Here is an 18,446-nt window from a genome sequence, read left to right as displayed (position 1 = left end):
GGCATAGCCTCTATGCTATTAGTCAAACACTGAACCAGCTTTCCCTGTCTCATACCAGTCAGGGGTACGGAGGATGAGTACACAGTAGAGACAGATATTCAAGTTTGAGGGACCTATTGTGAACTGATTCCAACAGGAACCTACCCTGCCGGCCCTCGAGGGAGATGACTTGAGGAGACTGGCTCAGGAAATTGACAAACTGAGACATTTCCGGAAGCAGGCACAGGTTTTCAGGTTTGTCTTACAGTGAGCAAATGGGTTAAATTTTGCATAAAAACTGTTGTCCATGACTGACCTTGACCTGTTTTTGACAGGGAAATCATTTTGGAAAAGAAGAATCCAGAGGAAACAACAAGAATCAACCAAACAGACTAGATTACTGTAAACCCAAGAATTTGACTTCAATGATTTTATATACACATTTGTAATTTAGATTTTCAATGACTCAATATATGAAGAAAGTGGTTGTTAAGAGATTAAAACTGGTGTGCATGAATTTTATCAGATTAACCATATACTGTACACAGTTATATTTGACTTAATTTGGGTGTGCAGTATGCTTTGTTCAGATTGACAAACCTCTGCTTTTCTTAATTTAAAACTAGAATGCTTAGTTGCTACATCCATTTTTTACTTATAAATTATTTCTATATATACCCATTGATTCTTGAAGAATATAATGTACTGTACAAATGTCTCATGAGCTTACTTCAACTGTCATACCCATCAGAAAGCTTGTTTTACTCCAATGTTTGTAAAAAAAGTAAATGTGAACAAACACTGTACAGCCTAAAGAGGCAGGGCTGACTGCTTGGTATTGTTTCTCTAGTTTGAACTAAAAACAGCTAATAACCTTATTGTGTTATATTGTTTCTATGTACCAATCAACATATCGACATGAATAAAACAAATGATTCCATGATGTCTGTTATAAATAATATGAACATGTCTAATATGAACATGTCTAATATGAACATGCCTAATATGAGCAGGTCTAATATGAACATGTCTAATATGAACATGTCTAATATGAACATGTCTAGTATGAACATGTCTAATATGAACATGCCTAATATGAGCAGGTCTAATATGAACATGTCTAATATGAACATGTCTAATATGAACATGTCTAGTATGAACATGTCTAATATGAACATGCCTAATAAATATGAACATGTCTAGTATGAACATGTCTAGTATGAACATGTCTAATATGAACATGTCTAATATGAACATGTCTAATAAATATGAACATGTCTAATATCAACATGCCTAATAAATATGAACATGTCTAGTATGAACATGTCTAGTATGAACATGTCTAATATGAACATGTCTAATATGAACATGTCTAGTATGAACATGTCTAGTATGAACATGTCTAATATGAACATGTCTAATATGAACATGTCTAATAAATATGAACATGTCTAATATGAACATGTCTAATATGAACATGTCTAATAAATATGAACATGTCTAGTATGAACATGTCTAGTATGAACATGTCTAATATGAACATGTCTAATATGAACATGTCTAGTATGAACATGTCTAGTATGAACATGTCTAATATGAACATGTCTAGTATGAACATGTCTAATATGAACATGTCTAGTATGAACATGTCTAGTATGAACATGTCTAATAAATATGAACATGTCTAATATGAACATGCCTAATAAATATGAACATGTCTAGTATGAACATGTCTAGTATGAACATGTCTAATATGAACATGTCTAATATGAACATGTCTAATAAATATGAACATACCTAATATGAACATGCCTAATAAATATGAACATACCTAATATGAACATGTTTAATATGAACATACCTAATATGAACATGTCTAATATGAACATACCTAATATGAACATGCCTAATAAATATGAACATGTCTAGTATGAACATGTCTAATATGAACATGTCTAATATGAACATGCCTAATAAATATGAACATGTCTAATATGAACATGCCTAATAAATATGAACATACCTAATATGAACATGTTTAATATGAACATACCTAATATGAACATGTTTAATATGAACATGCCTAATATGAACATGCCTAATATGAACATGCCTAATATGAACATGTTTAATATGAACATACCTAATATGAACATGTTTAATATGAACATGCCTAATATGAACATGCCTAATATGAACATGCCTAATAAATATGAACATGTCTAATATGAACATGTCTAATATGAATATTATTGGGGCGCAGGGTAGCCTAGTGGTTTGAGCGTTGGACTAGTAACCGGAAGGTTGCTTACAGCCCTGAAAACCCAATCATCCCACATTTCATCAGGATCTTTGTGTCAAAAGGACATTTTTGACAAGTCAACATGGCTTCATACTGTTCACTTCCCAAGCACTGGGTCGACACACATGACACATTACAATGAAAGAATGAGGGTTGGGAAAGCTTTCCCAGTAAATATGACATTTTAAGAGGTAATGTGCAGTTGCTACATCCATTTTGGACTTGTAAATTAATTATATGTACCCATTGATTCTTGAAGAATATAACTTAGAAATGTCCAATGAGCTTAGTTCAACTGTCATACCCCATCAGAACCCAAAATATAAGCTTATTTTACCCCAGTGTTAGTAAGCAAAGTACATGTAAACAAACACTATACAGCCTCAAAACATAATCAAACTATAATGTTGATATCATGAATTGCCAGTCCTGAATTTGAGAGTGGTTATATTTCTCCAGTCCTGACCCTAAGCTTTTTACCAAAACATGAGCGGGGAAAGTATTTGGTATTGTTTCAACCGCTGATTGCCTGATTCCTGCTTTAAGGTGTTACGGTTTCATCAAGAAGCAAGCAGCTGAGCCAGCACTTGCAGAAGGATGCCGGGGAGTTGGGTGGGCGTCAGAGGGGTTTGAGGAGAAGGGTTGACGCTTGAGAAGTGCAGGGTTGAGACAGGACTGGGAGAGGGGCGAGGTTTGTGGAGGAGGAATGACAAATAGGTATTATGTACATTTGCTGATTTTGTACCTGTGAAACATGATCTTAGTCAGAGCGTGCGTGTTTCATCTAGACCCTACGGTAACGCGTCTCAGGTGAAGCCACAAGTGATTGTCAGGCAAAGGTTGTCAGAGTAGACTGCAGGGACCTGCGAGAGGGGTGTCGAAATATAAAAAGGGGGATCTTTTAATGATATGTATTCAATGGACATAAGCAGATACATGACAGTACGTTGAAAGGTACAGTAGGCCTATTTACCAAAGTCGTTTTAGTGACATAATTTACAATGGAAACTAATGTGGCAACCAGATCCGCGCATCACTGGGTAGGCCTATATTTTGGTTTATTTAGATGGTTGATGGGATATTGTATGTTTATTTTAAGACTGTTGTAAAATATGCAATATAATTGCACTAGAAAATAAAACATTTAGAATCTGCGTATTTTGGCTGTGTATCAATGTTTAAAACCCATACTTTCGACTCAACTTTGTCGTAGGAAATCACCAGTGTTGTATATAGAAGGAAATAGTATCACAGAACTAGTATTCTTATGCGACATTTGAGATAAAATAACTAGAGTTTGTGTCTGTATCTGCAGCGCTCTCCGAGATGAGTCAGTGTACAGACTGACTCACAGTCAAACTTGTTTTAGTCATGTACTTTACTCTATTGATTACTCCTTCAAATGAATTAGTATTTCTTTGATATTTTTTTATAGTCTGTTCATGTAAATTAATTGGCAAAGAAAATGTTATTAGTTATATCCGATGAAGGTGGCTACTGTGTATCTTATGGAGAATAGCTGTAATGATGAGGTAGCTACTATTTGAACCCCCTGTCACTCACAGGGTTCCGAATTCCATCTATCCCAAGAGGAGTCTGAATGGAGTTGTGTGGCCCCGGTATGAAGGACAACGGAGGCTCTCTGTTCCAGGTAGAGCAGCTGCCCTACCCCTGTGTCCCCCTGCCTGTCCCAGGAAGTGCTGGGTGCCGTATACAGGCTAATAGACACCTCCACAACCACCACCTCAACAATCAGCTCCAGTCCTGGGTGAGCCGACCAGCCCCAGACCTAACCTCAACCCCAACTCCAGCCTCCCGACACAGGACCAATGGGGTGGTGGGTGCCTGGTGCAGCAGCCCAGAGTGTCCAGCCTCCCGCCTGGATGAAGTGACTGATCAGGCCTTGAGAGGGGCAGGGATGGGGACAGGCAGGGTGCTGGTGACCGGGGGAGCAGGTTATTTCGGGTTGAGGCTTGGGAGAGCTCTGGTCAGCCAGGGAGTGTCTGTGGTGCTGCTGGATCTTCACAAGCCACAGTGGGATACTCCAGACGGTACTGTCTTCCATCAGGTAGGTAGAGTAGACGCACTAGTCACTTCGGGGCAAATCCTAACTTTCAACTTTCAAATGTTTACTTAGTATCTCACTGTCATCAATGCTTGACAAAGTTAAAGTTAAGATTCATCCCCCGTTGCTTTCCTTTTGCTCAGTGGTGGAAAAAGTACTAATTTGTCATATTTGAGTAAAAGTAAAGATACCTTAATAGAAAATGGCTCAAGTAAAAGTGAAAGTCACTCAGTAAAATACTACTTGAGTAAAAGTCTAAAAGTATTTGGTTTTAAATGTACTTAAGTATCAAAAGTAAACGGAATTGCTCAAATGTACTTAAGTCTCAAAAGTAAAAGTATAAACAATTTCAAATTCCGTATATTAAGCAAACCAGATGGCACAATTAAAAAAATATATATATATTGACGGATAGCCAGGGTCATACTCCAACACTCAGACATCATTTTACAAATGAAGCATTTGTGTTTAGTGAGTCCGCCAGATCAGCGGCAGTAGGGATGACCAGGGATGTTCTCTTGATAAATGTATGAATTGGGACCATTTTTCTATCAAAATGTAATGAGTACTTTTGGGTGTCAGGGAAAAGGTATGGAGTAAAAAGTACATTATTTTCTTTAGGAATGTAGTGAAGTAAAAGTAAACGTTGGCCAAAACATAAATAGTAAAGTAAAGTACAGATCCCCAATAAACAACTGAAGTAGTACTTTAAAGTTATTTTACTGAAGTACTTCACACCACTGCTTTTGTTTTTGATCATTGTTCCTGAATGATTACTAGTTTGAAATTCCCCCACTTGGTTTGTTAAGATTGTAATTGAAAAAGTAAAGAGAGAGAACACTGTATGTTATCAGGGGGATACATTGAAATTCAAGTGTCTTTAGTGTAGTATTTCTCCTCATATACCCCAGGGTAGACGGGGCTAATTAGGTCGGGTATACATGGCTCAGGTATAAAGACACAGGTAAGTGATCTAGTTGAGGGTGCCAGGTGTTGACTAGAACAGAAGGAGGCCAGGGCTCTGATTCAGGTTTCAGGTGCAGCCTTCATGGCACTTTAACTTAATTGTACTTACTAATCATTGGCTACTATATGGACATACCATGTACTATATGTTCAAGCTGTCATCTTACGCCGCAAGATAGTTCACCGTGAAAAGACGCCGGAGAGTTCCATAGCAGGAACTGGATGAATTATGTCAAATGTTTCCTCACATTACTGACACTTTAATATCAGAGCCGCTCTTTCTAATATGAATACAACAAAGGCTTGACTATTTCTAACATGAGACAGTTAGATCCGATGGTTTATCGTACTGTTATATTACATACTGTATAACAGTGAAGTACAGTCATAGGGTAGAGGAAAAAACACAGCATATCATTGTCTTTCATAATACTGATTTTGTCCCCTTGCAGAGCGACATCCGGGACTATGATTCTCTGTATAAGATCTGTGAGGGGGTCGACTGTATATTCCACACCGCTTCCTATGGGATGTCAGGCCCAGAACAGGTGAGTTCCTGAACAGATGGAGGGTAGAATTTAACCCTTCTACTTTCTTTATTCATTTAGCTGACTGGGAATGTAAACAATTCAAAGACCATCACTCATAGTCGCTGGTCTCCTGTAACACTGTTCAAAGAATACAGTACAGAGTAAATCTTTTGTCTTAAATGCAACGACTTGAGTGGCGTGTGACAGAGATGGAAGGGATGCCTGTCTATGGGTTCCAGAGTAGGATAAATTATAACATATTGAATGGAGGCTTTGTTGGTGAAACTCAACTGTTCACATTGTAGTATCACCTGTGTCTCTAGTCCCTCTCTGCCTGATACTGAGTCTCTCTCTCTCACTCTGAAATATTTACAGTCAGCTAGGAGATGATTATGTAACTTAGAAAGCTTGTCTGTGTGTTTGGCTGGTGGGTAAGGACAGGCTGAAGGCAGTGGTCATATAGCAGGAGATTTACTAACTTTTTGAAGGGACTTTATAAAGGGTCCAGATTGTATAGCCCAGCTGATTTGTAGGGATCCAGATTGTATAGCCCAGCTGATTTGTAGGGATCCAGATTGTATAGTCCATCTGATTTGTAGGGATCCAGATTGTAAAGCCCAGCTGATTTGTAGGGATCCAGAATGTATAGCCCAGCTGATTTGTAGGGATCCAGATTGTATAGCCCAGCTGATTTGTAGGGATCCAGATTGTATAGCCCAGCTGATTTGTAGGGATCCAGATTGTATAGTCCAGCTGATTTGTAGGGATCCAGATTGTATAGTCCAGCTGATTTGTAGGGATCCAGATTGTATAACCCAGCTGATTTGTAGGGATCCAGATTGTGTCGCCCAGCTGATTTGTAGGGATCCAGATTGTGTAGCCCAGCTGATTTGTAGGGATCCAGATTGTATAGCCCAGCTGATTTGTAGGGATCCAGATTGTATAGCCCAGCTGATTTGTAGGGATCCAGATTGTATAGCCCAGCTGATTTGTAGGGATCCAGATTGTATAGCCCAGCTGATTTGTAGGGATCCAGATTGTATAGCCCAGCTGATTTATAGGGATCCAGATTGTATAGCCCAGCTGATTTGTAGGGATCCAGATTGTATAGCCCAGCTGATTTGTAGGGATCCAGATTGTATAGCCCAGCTGATTTGTAGGGATCCAGATTGTATATCCCAGCTGATTTGTAGGGATCCAGATTGTATAGTCTAGCTGATTTGTAGGGATCCAGATTGTATAGCCCAGCTGATTTGTAGGGATCCAGATTGTATAGCCCAGCTGATTTGTAGGGATCCAGATTGTATAGCCCAGCTGATTTGTAGGGATCCAGATTGTATAGTCCATCTGATTTGTAGGGATCCAGATTGTAAAGCCCAGCTGATTTGTAGGGATCCAGATTGTGTCGCCCAGCTGATTTGTAGGGATCCAGATTGTATAGCCCAGCTGATTTGTAGGGATCCAGATTGTATAGCCCAGCTGATTTGTAGGAACCAGATTGTATAGTCCAGCTGATTTGTAGGGATCCAGATTGTATAGCCCAGCTGATTTGTAGGGATCCAGATTGTATAGCCCAGCTGATTTGTAGGAACCAGATTGTATAGCCCAGTTGATTTGTAGGGATCCACTTTGGCAAAGTGCTCTTATTCTCCATGGACTTTACAGTGTCCCAAAACTTTTTGGAATTAGTGCTACAGGATGCACATTTCTGTTTGAAACTAACTGACTGTGTATATTGGTTCCTGACTTCCCTGAAAAGTTGCATATCCCGGGGGCTATTCGATGCTAATGCAGAACGCCACAGGATGTTTTTGTACTGGTCAAGGGCAGTCAAGTCTGGGGTGAACCAAGGGCTATATCTGTTCTTAGTTCTACATTTTTTGAATGGGTTATGCTTATTTAAGATGGTGAGGAAAGCACTTTTGAAGAGCGACCAGGCATCCTCTACTGACGGGATGAGGTCAATATCCTTCCAGGATACCCGGGCCAGGTCGATTAGAAAGGCCTGCTTGCTGAAGTGTTTTAGGGAGCGTTTGACAGTAATGAGGGGTGGTCGTTTGACTGCGGACCCATTACGGACGCAGGCAATGAGGCAGTGATCGCTCCGATCCTGGTTGAAGACAGCAAAGGTGTATTTAGAGGGCAAGTTGGTCAGGATGATATCTAAGAGGGTGCCCGTGGTTCCGGATTTAGGGTTACACATTAGTTACACATTACACATTAGTTCCCACACAAACCGTGTTAAAAGTTATTCTGTTCTGTGTCTCACAGCTGAGGAAAGAGCAGGTGGAGTCGGTCAACGTCGGAGGGACGAACAACGTCATTAATGGTAACAAGCTCCACTCCCTCCTCTCCTCCTTCCTCCCCTCTTCTTCCTCCCCTCACTCCTCCCCTCCCTCCTCCCCTCCCTCCTCACCTCACTCCTCCCCTCACTCCTCCCCTCCTTCCCTCACTCCTCCCTCCCTCCTCACCTCACTCCTACCCTCACTCCTCCCCTCCTTCCTCCCCTCACTCCTGCCCTCACTCCTCCCCTCCTTCCTCCCCTCACTCCTCCCCTCCTTCCTCCCCTCACTCCTCCCCTCCTTCCCTCACTCCTCCCCTCCTTCCTCCCCTCACTCCTCCCCTCCTTCCTCCCCTCCCTCCTCCCCTCCTTCCTCCCCTCCTTCCTCCCCTCCCTCCTTACCTCACTCTTCAACTATTGTCACACTCATCAGCTTCCCCTCTCCCACAGACAGGTAGACCGTTTCTTAGATGAACAACACATTCTTTACATTACATACAGTATTATCTTTGCACAACATACTGTTTGTAAATACCTTTTTATAGGCACAAGACGTCCTAGGAGGTGGAACATTTTTGGCCCTTCTTCGCAATAATGTGTAAACGTTTGGCCCCTATGATGAAATAGTGAAAGAGACCTGTTGAAGGGCTTCTAATGGGGTGCAGTGTAACAGTACAGCCATATATGAGCAGCCATAAAATACCTGCTAAATGTAGTTGGAGGTGGTGTAGAACAGTCTCCTTGTCCAAGACCTACAGACTTGTGTTAACTCCCAGAGCTAGGCCATGACTAGGCTTGAGCTCAGTGGGCTAATAGGCTTTTGAGTCATGACCCAGGTTTAGAAAATGAAATAAACTCCTAAATAAAAATGCGTTGTCAGTTAAATGACTTGGCCCAATGATAACCCTGTCTGTGTGTGTGTGCTTGTTTCAGTGTGTGTGGAGAAGGGCATCACCAGGCTGGTCTACACCAGTACGATCAACGTGACGTTTGCTGGCAAACCCATAGAGGAGGGCGACGAGGACTCATTGCCCTGTGTGCCCCTGGACATGGTGAGTAAGAACAGGATGTCCCAATGAGGAGCAGCTTTACTGTAGCCTGGGTAAACCAGACTGAATGATAGTGAGTGCAGCTTACTATCTGCTTTACCCAGGCTAGCTTTACTGTGTCTATATAGAATACGTGTTTGCTCTGGGTTGATGGAAACACAACTTTTTTGATCTTTTTTGATAGTTTACTTTTCATGTGGTACATACATTTGGTTAAAGGACTGGGCACCTTTGCTATGTGATGTTTTACAGTCAACCTTGAGATTGAAGCTCACATGGTGTACATGACATCCAGAACCAGGCTGATAAAGGAAGCTCATGAATGTAATCTTCTCCCAGAGCTACTCCTTCCAGCTTACATGGCTGTGCATGACTGTATAAGTCCCACATGAGTAGAGTTACACAGTTTAGGATAGCTTGGAGGCTCAAAGCCTGTCAACCTGACACTGGTGGGGTGTGTGTAAGAGAGAGTGAGTGTGTGTGGTGTGTACAGTATGGGTGTCACACCTCTGACATGCATCTATCTTGCAACCCCTTCTGAAGGACATACAGGTAACTGCCCAAATAAAGGAAACAACAACATAAATGTATTAATTAATAGAGTGTTGAGCCACTCCGAGCTGCCAGAACAGCTTCAATGCTCCTTGGAATAGATTCTACAAGTGTCTGGAACTAAATTGGAGGGATGGAACACCATTCTTCCACGAGAAATTCCATATTTTGGTGTTTTGTTGATGGTGGTGGAAAACACTTGCCTGATGACTCAAACTGAATTCTTCCCCTGCTCTCATTCACTACATACTTCAGTCTGAGACTGCCATCAAAACAGCTCTGTATTTTTATACATAACCCTAAGCATGATGTGACGTTAATAGCTTAATTAACTCAGGAACCACACCTGTGTGGAAGCTCCTGCTTTAAATATACTTTGTATTCCTCATTTACTCAAGTGTTTCCTTTATTCTGGCAGTTACCTGTGCTTTCCTCAGCAGCAGCAGTAACAATGAATAGGTCCTCTGATGGCTATGTCTTAGGAAATAATAAAACACATGGATTGAAATGAATATATATGATGCGTTCTGCTGTCCCAGCACATAGACCACTACTCCAGGACCAAATCTATCTCTGACCAGATGGTCCTAACAGCCAATGGACGCTCACTCAAAGGTAAGAGACCCTAGAAATAGAATGAAGATATACAGTATTAGATCTATTGTTTTAATTCTGTGTCAATGGCAGAGACACTGTGACTTTGTCTGGCATGGTCTTGAGGTGATAGGATGGGGGCTACTTACAGCATCAAGACAGTGATGATATCCTCAAATGGAAATGGTGTGTTCAGGTCCTTGACATTGTCTTATGATTCTCAGTGTGTATGAATGGATGCTGCATGTTTCCACAGCCAAACTCTGTCTGTGTGTGTGTGTGTGTGTGTGTGTGTGTGTGTGTGTGTGTGTGTGTGTGTGTGTGTGTGTGTGTGTGTGTGTGTGTGTGTGTGTGTGTGTGTGTGTGTGTGTGTGTGTGTGCTTGTGTGTATTTGTGAGTGAGTGAGGTTGGCTTGGAAACCAAGCTTTCCATGTGTGTGCAACCTAATCCAACTGGACCTGCTGACACCAGTTCAATTTAGAGCTGGAAAGCACAATGCCACTTGAGACTGGAGAGCAGTGTTCACCTGACACCGTTTTGTCTCAAGCAACACACACACAGGGATGTACTTACACACACAGAGACACACAGTTAGTAGCAGTAGTACCAGACATGCAGTACAGACTCTCGTCACAGACAGATGTCAGGTACATGCTTACTGTAAAACTGACAGTCAGAATCACAGGAGACATTAATACACACACAATGTTTACATTAACATAAACCCATGTACAGTTCATCTCTCTCAAAGGTGTGTAGGAATTATCTTACTGCGTTAGCGTGATTCCAGTGAGTACTTGGTTAAATAGGTGTGATGCCTTCAGCCCCTCCTTGGGGGAAACCTAACCCCCTATCTATGACCACTTATTTATATATTAAATGAAGCTAGGAGCATGGCGCTATGTCATTATATATTAAGCTAAGCTAGGAGCATGACGCTATGTCATTACTGGACCATTCATGCATTTATTAAGACGGGATGTAGAGGAAATATATTAACACTGGAAGATGTGTTCAGGTTGAAGCAAAGGTTAGCATATTATATATGTTGATGAACTATTACTACTACTTACATACAGTATTACAGTAACCTACATACATTTGCATAGTACACTATCTTGCAGTTAAGTGGAATTTACATTTCTAGACTGAGTTATAAGTAATTACACGGTGGAGTAACTCATTTGTAACAAACTTTCAGTGTTGCCAGATTTACTTCATTATTCAATGCCATTCTCTTCTTTAAAGGTGGGGGTCTCTTGCGGACCTGTGTTCTGAGACCCTCAGGCATCTACGGGCCAGAAGAGAGACGACACCTACACAGGGTTATGGTGAGTGTCCGTACACCTACCTACCACATAGAATCACAATGAAAAGAACTGAGACATTTCTACATTCCACCTGATTTGTCACTTTCCATCCAAGACGGCGGCACCATAGGGATAAATGTCTGTGTACTATTTCATTGTGTGGGTGGCACAATAAAATGACAGCCCAGTCTCATTGCCCTTCTGTCAGGTATAGAGGTTCTCTTAGGGTTTAGATCGGCTGGCAGAATGTGTACCTGGTGAGGATATATTATTAATGGACCCTCTTAAGGTATCCTGTTTCACCCCTCTCTCTCTCTCCCCTGGGGAGAATGTAGGGAAGGAATACTCTATGCTGGGCTGGGTTGAACAGGGCTGGGATGCTGCAGTTCCCGGTTCACTATAGGGAAAGCTGCTTAGAGGCCTTTTAATCTTTCTTCCCCTAATACAGTTTACCTCTCCCCTCACTCAATGTCAGACCATTGTACACACACGAACCCATGCATGCCTTGACACACGTACACAACCCCAAACACACTCACATGGGAACAGACATACTCTCAGCACAACAATACAGTCTAACCTAGACTGTATCTGTATCTGTATCTCTCTTGCTCTCTCTTGCTCTCTCTCTCTCTCGCTCTTGCTCTCTCTCGCTCTTGCTCTCTCTCTTGCTCTCTCTCTCTCACTCTTGCTCCCTCTCTCGCTTTTGCTCTCTCTCTCTCTCTCTCTTGCTCTCTCTCTCTCTTGCTCTCTCTCTCTCTTGCTCTCTCTCTCTCTTGCTCTCTCTCTTGCTCTCTCTCTCTCCACTTCTTCTTCTCTCTCCCCAGGTGAATGTGGAGCGCCGGTTGTTCAGTTTTAGCTTTGGAAACCGCCAGGCCAAGATGAACTGGGTCCATGTGGACAACCTGGTGTTGGCCCACATCCTGGCTGCTGAGAGCCTCACACCCAAGAGGAACTGTGTGGCTGTGAGTTTACTACTACTCACCATCTCCATGGATACCAATGATCGTTTCAGCACTTGTTTGTTCTACCTTCAAGTGGCATTTGTAGACATTGTACATATTTAAGCCTGTGTGTGTTTGGGGTGGGGGTGTATACATAGTAATATCAACCTTTCTCCCTCAGAGTGGACAGGCCTACTTCATCAATGACGGGGAATCTGTCAACCTGTTTGAATGGTTAACACCACTGGTGAGTAACTCTATATATTCTTTGGGTGATTAACACATATAGTTTATCTTGTCTTGGTCTTTGATATCCCCTCTGTCTTTCCCCTCCTCTCTAGTTTGAGAAGCTGGGGTACAGCCGACCGTTGATACACTTGCCTGTCTCACTGGTCTATTCAGCAGGTAGGAGACACAAACGGGCACGCATTCACACACACACATACACGCACGCACACACACAAATACCCACGCTGCTGTAACAGGACGCTGATCATGCCCAACACCAGCCACAATCTGTCAGGATACACACCAGTTTCATACTTGCCAAACTGTTGTAATAGTACGCTGCGCGTAGCTCAGACCTGCCATGCTGCTGTCTTCCCTCCTCATCTGAGGTGTGTATTTCACAGCCATTCTGATGGAATGTTTACACCTGGCTCTGAGGCCAATAGTGGAGATCCCTCTGCTCTTCACCAGAAATGAGGTAAGCGTACAGCTATGTATCTACAGTACCTATCTACTACTTACATACCTATCTATATGTACCTGCCTGCCTGGCTGCCTACCTGCCTACCTACCTACCTTCATAACGCTTTCATAGCGCTTTCTACACCTAACACCTCTACACCTCTACACCTAACCCCTCTTCTCACTTCTCACCCATTTTTACTCTGCCTTTTTACCCATTCTTCTTCTTTCCTCCTTTCTCCCTTCTCAGTTTTACATTGCAGCCAAGCACTGATGTGAGGACCAACCTTCCTCACCACACTTGCAAGAAAACGTTGTTGGATCAGGGTCAATCAAAAATGAGAGATTTCATGAATTCGTTGGAAGATGGAGAAACGATGCTTCTTTATACTGTTTGCCAAGAGAGGTACTGATGAGCCCATTTAGAAGCAGTCAGGAGAGGAACTGATGAGCCCATTTAGAAGCAGTCAGGAGAGGAACTGATGAAACCATTGAGACGCAGTCAGGAGAGGAACTGACGAGACCATTGAGATGCAGTCAGGAGAGGAACTGACGAGACCATTGAGATGCAGTCAGGAGAGGAACTGATGAGACCATTGAGACGCAGTCAGGAGAGGAACTGACGAGACCATTGAGATGCAGTCAGGAGAGGAACTGACGAGACCATTGAGATGCAGTCAGGAGAGGAACTGATGAGACCAATTAGATGCAGTCAGGAGAGGAACTGATGAGACCATTGAGATGCAGTCAGGAGAGGAACTGATGAGACCATTGAGATGCAGTCAGGAGAGGAACTGATGAGACCATTGAGATGCAGTCAGGAGAGGAACTGATGAGACCATTGAGATGCAGTCAGGATAGGAACTGATGAGACCATTGAGATGCAGTCAGGAGAGGAACTGATGAGACCATTGATGAGACTATTGAGATGCAGTCAGGAGAGGAACTGATGACTTGTCTTTTCAAATGAAATATATCTGAATACTTACTTCAAATGTATGTGAAAGTAATTAAGATAGTTGAAATAGTATTTGAACCCAGATCTGATGTCACACATCTCCAACCTTTCAAGGTCTGTAAAAGGAGGTAGAAAAATATGTTTTTGGAATGGAAAGCAGCCATACTGATGGCAGTAGTATTGCATACATCCTGCCCTGGCACTGAGGAGGGCCCGAGGAGCTGTTTGTAGTAGGAGCTGCTATCTGTCGTACCCAAGAAGGTATTACTTCATGAATGTGTGATGAGACAGAAACCAAAGCCGTACCCACAGGGCTGCTGGTCCAGGAGCTGCTTCAGTCAGACATTCTGGCGGCTGCCACCGGGAGATCGATAATTGTCCTGTGAATAAAATATTAGCCTGTTGTGTGTATTTCTCCTGGAAGGGTGGGATGGAGTAGGGAGAAGTTTCCCCATAATCACTGATCCAGGGTCAGACATTATTTTACTCCTCATAGGATTGTCTGTGACTTACAGTAAGGTAATCCTAGATCTGTGCTTAGAGCCAACATCTACCCCTATTGACTGGGTCAGGAAGTTCAACACTGGGGACACAGGAACTGACCTCATTGCAGGCTCAACACCAACTAGTTCCCTTGCTTTAGGGTTATCTCCTAACCTGAACCATTACTGGACAACATCACTACTCTGCTCAACGGTCCTGTTGCTGGGCTAACAGGAGACAGCAGTCAGTGGTCCGTCAGAGACAGACAGGTGTACAGAGATACATACATGCTAAGTCTCTAAAGGGTAAATCCATTTGAATTCAATCGCTGTTGTTTTAAACACAACATTCCATACATGTTTGCATGGGCCATGGAAACCCATTTCATGAAGCTCCAGACGAATAGTTATTGTGCTGACGTTGCTTCCAGAGACAGTTTGGAACTCGGTAGTGAGTGTTGCAACCGAGGACAAAAGATTTATATGCGCTACACACTTCAGCACTCGGCGGTACCGTTCGGTGAGCTTTTGTGGCCTACCACTTTGTGGCTGAGCCGTTGTTGCTCCTAGACGTTTCCACTTCACAATAACAGCACTTACAGTTCTTGCAGGGAATAAATTTGACGAACTGACTTATTGGAAAGGTGGCATCCTATGATGATGCAACGTTGAAAGTCACTGAGCTCTTCAGTAAGGCCATTCTACTGCCAATGTTTGTCTATGGAGATTGCATGGCTGTATGCTGAATTTTACACACCTGTCAGCAACAGGTGTGGCTGAAATAGCCAAATCCACTATTTTGAAGGGGTGTCCACATACCTTTGTATATATAGTGTAAAAGTGTTCAAGGTTAAGCATACCAGACCATACCATGAGACATCCATGTCTTCATCACTGGAAAAGATAAACGGTTGAGATTGATATTATTTAAAAGCTTATGAAAAGGGTTGTCAAACTATTTCATAATTTCTTTCAAAAGTATAGTTTTTAATGGTGGGCACAACACAAAAATCTCAGATTATGTAAATAGGGTCTGAACCGCAACATATGCAGATATTTAGACAATTGACATTAATGGTTAAGAAATAGAAAAATATATTATAAAAAAACATTATTATTATTATTATTCAATAGTTTGAAATCCTGTTCATGAGCTTTTAAATTATTTGAATCTCAACCGTTTATCTTTTCCAGTGATGAAGACATGGATGTCTCATGGTATGGTGGGGTGTGCAAAAGGGGGCAACTTGGAGCAACTTTATATCTTGAATGTTTTTACATTCAGGTTCAAAAAGTATCTTTCTGAGAACTTGTATGGAAGGCAAATATGTATGGAAGGTTTCGTTCACATCAAAAGGGGTGCTGTCAAAAAGTGAATTAAAATGGATTTACCCCAGCGAGACAATAGGAAACTTGTTGAATCTCTGTGTTACACTGAGCCACCGGGTTTGTCTGAGAGCTTCTGTCACTACAGGTATTTTCCATGCAGACATCGTATCCTCTGTGCAGTAAGGGGATATAGGGACCAGCGAGACATCCTTCACACGGGGGGGCAGGATGTTGGTAAACTGAGGTTATTCAAAGACATTAGCATGGAGTCAAACTCCCTTGAAGCTCCAGAGCTCCTAACCTGCCTCCCAGGCTGTACTGAGCGCTATGCCCATCTCAGAGCACCCTGATTGGGCAAGAGTGAAGGAGTGCTGTTGAGTTTGTTAAGCTGCCTTCATGGCAAAGAGGTGGGGGCGAGAGACAGGGGCACAGTACAGACCACTAACACTCTTCTCCTTAACAGCTTGTTTAACTCTATTTCCTTTAACTGGGTGTTGGGTGCCAGTCTGTTTCTGCTTTAACCAACGGGTCAAGTCTTAACAACCAAGACAGTTAACTTTGTTGAATGCAGAGACAGTCAGGTACCTAACAACCATTTCCCTGAATCTTTTCTGCATCCTCTTAGGTGAGGAACATTGCAGTGAGCCACACCTTCAAGATCGAGAAGGCCCGTCGAGACCTGGGCTACTGCCCCAGACGCTACAGCCTGGGGGACTCAGTGGACCAGTACATACGGTCCCGACCATCCCGCTCCAGGCCCTCCCCCCTAGGCCCCTCTCGGACTGTTCCCCTGCTCCTGCTGGTGTTGGGGTTCAGCCTGGCTGTCCTCCTACTTTGCTCCTGGCCCTGGGATCACTAGGTAGCTACTGTGGCTAAAACTTAAGTAACAGCCCACTAAGACCCAACCCAAATCAAACACAGCTAATGCACTCACTAATACGTTTTATTTGTTAGCCGCCTTTCTGGACACCTATGGTCTTGGCCTTACATCAAGCTAAAAGCAATGATAGAAAGCATGCATAGTGTACATCTAGATACACATAGAAGACCACATGAATATAACACATACTGTTGACCTAATGCTAGCAACTCCGCCCTTCTATAATGTTTATCATGGTATATCATGTTATCACACAGTTGACTAAGGCTGTAGATGGATGATTATCAAATGTATAGTATGTAGAATATTTGAAATAATATGGTGCTTTGTTCAAACCCTATTGCCTTCCATAGGGCGGAGTATATCATATATCTGGGTTTATTTTCTTGAGAAAGAGGTTCTAATATATTGAACCAGAGAATCATAATGTGAATACAGTACAGTACAGTACAGACTTAAAAAGTACTACATGGTATGACTTTCTGTGAAATTAGAAATTTAACATTTTAGTTTTAGTAAAAAGGATTCCTCTTTGCATTGATGTTTATATACTGTATATATATATATATATATATATATATATATATATACAGTCCCAGTCAACTGTTTAGACACACCTACTCATTCAAGGGTTTTTCTTTATTTTTACATTGTACAATAATAGTGAAGACATCAAAACTATGAAATATCACATATGGAGATCAACCAAATTGAGAGGACTGGTGTGTCTTTGTGAAACGCAGAGTAGGTGAATGGATGATCTCCGCATGTGTGGTTCCCACCATGAAGCATGGAGGAGGAGGTGTGAGGGTGTGGGGGTGCTTTGCTGGTGACAATGTCTGTGATTAATTTAGAATTTAATGCACACTTAACCAGCATGGCTACCACAGCACTCTGCAGCGATACGCCATTCCATCTGGCTTGTGCATAGTGGGACTATCATTTGTTTTTCAACAGGACAATGACCTAACACACTTCCAGGCTGTGTAAGGGCTATTTAACCAAGAAGGAGAGTGATGGAGTGTGGCATCAGATGACCTGGCCTCTACAATCCCCCGACCTCAACCAATTTGAGATGGTTTGGTTTGGGATGAGTCGGACCGCAGAGTGTAGGAAAAGCAGCCAACAAGTGCTCAGCTGTTGGAAAAGCATTCCAGGTGAAGCTGATTGAGAGAATGCCAGGAGTGTGCAAAGCTGTCATCAAGGCAAACGGTGGCTACTTTGAAGAATCTCAAATATAAAATGTATTTTGATTTGTTTAGCACTTTTATGGTTACTACGTGATTCCATGTGTTATTTCATAGTTCTGATGTCTTCACTATTATTATACAATGTAGAAAATATGAAAAATAAATAAAAATAAAGAACAACACTTGAATGAGTAGGTGCGTCCAAACTTTTGACTGGTGCTGTATATATATATATAAATATGTTGATTGTCATTCATAATAATGCATGCTCCCCCCCCTCATCTTCTTTGGTGAGGGATTTGTTGTGATTCACATTTAGTCTGTAGGATTAAATCAACCAGTCAT

At 42.1% G+C, this 18,446-nt stretch overlaps 2 protein-coding genes across 2 annotated transcripts in view; both read left to right on the top strand.

The window, feature by feature from the left end:
• The window catches only part of LOC110510757 (von Willebrand factor A domain-containing protein 3A), a 32,360-nt gene extending 31,442 nt beyond the window's left edge, over positions 1 to 918 (top strand). Inside the window, exons 31-32 of the mRNA XM_090197079.1 lie at positions 137 to 234; positions 315 to 918. Of these exons, the coding sequence (XP_090053205.1) occupies positions 137 to 234; positions 315 to 375 (159 nt within the window). The 3' untranslated portion in view covers positions 376 to 918. The remainder of the gene's footprint in view (positions 1 to 136; positions 235 to 314) is intronic.
• sdr42e2 (short chain dehydrogenase/reductase family 42E, member 2) lies at positions 137 to 17,020 on the top strand. The gene is made up of 12 exons (XM_036941499.2): positions 137 to 234; positions 3,847 to 4,349; positions 5,765 to 5,860; positions 8,114 to 8,171; positions 9,057 to 9,175; positions 10,264 to 10,339; positions 11,567 to 11,649; positions 12,456 to 12,593; positions 12,754 to 12,819; positions 12,914 to 12,977; positions 13,205 to 13,278; positions 16,657 to 17,020. The coding sequence occupies exons 2-12, from the start codon at positions 3,882 to 3,884 to the stop codon at positions 16,888 to 16,890; spliced, it is 1,476 nt and encodes a 491-aa protein (XP_036797394.2). The 5' UTR covers positions 137 to 234; positions 3,847 to 3,881; the 3' UTR covers positions 16,891 to 17,020.
• Positions 17,021 to 18,446: the final 1,426 nt, after the last annotated feature.

This window comes from Oncorhynchus mykiss, chromosome 13 (assembly GCF_057628025.1).
Source record: "Oncorhynchus mykiss isolate SJ-2025 chromosome 13, ASM5762802v1, whole genome shotgun sequence".
In the NCBI taxonomy this organism is placed as follows: domain Eukaryota; kingdom Metazoa; phylum Chordata; class Actinopteri; order Salmoniformes; family Salmonidae; genus Oncorhynchus; species Oncorhynchus mykiss.
The sequence above is the reverse complement of the archived record's forward strand: the minus strand, read 5'-3'. Positions and strand labels throughout refer to the sequence as shown.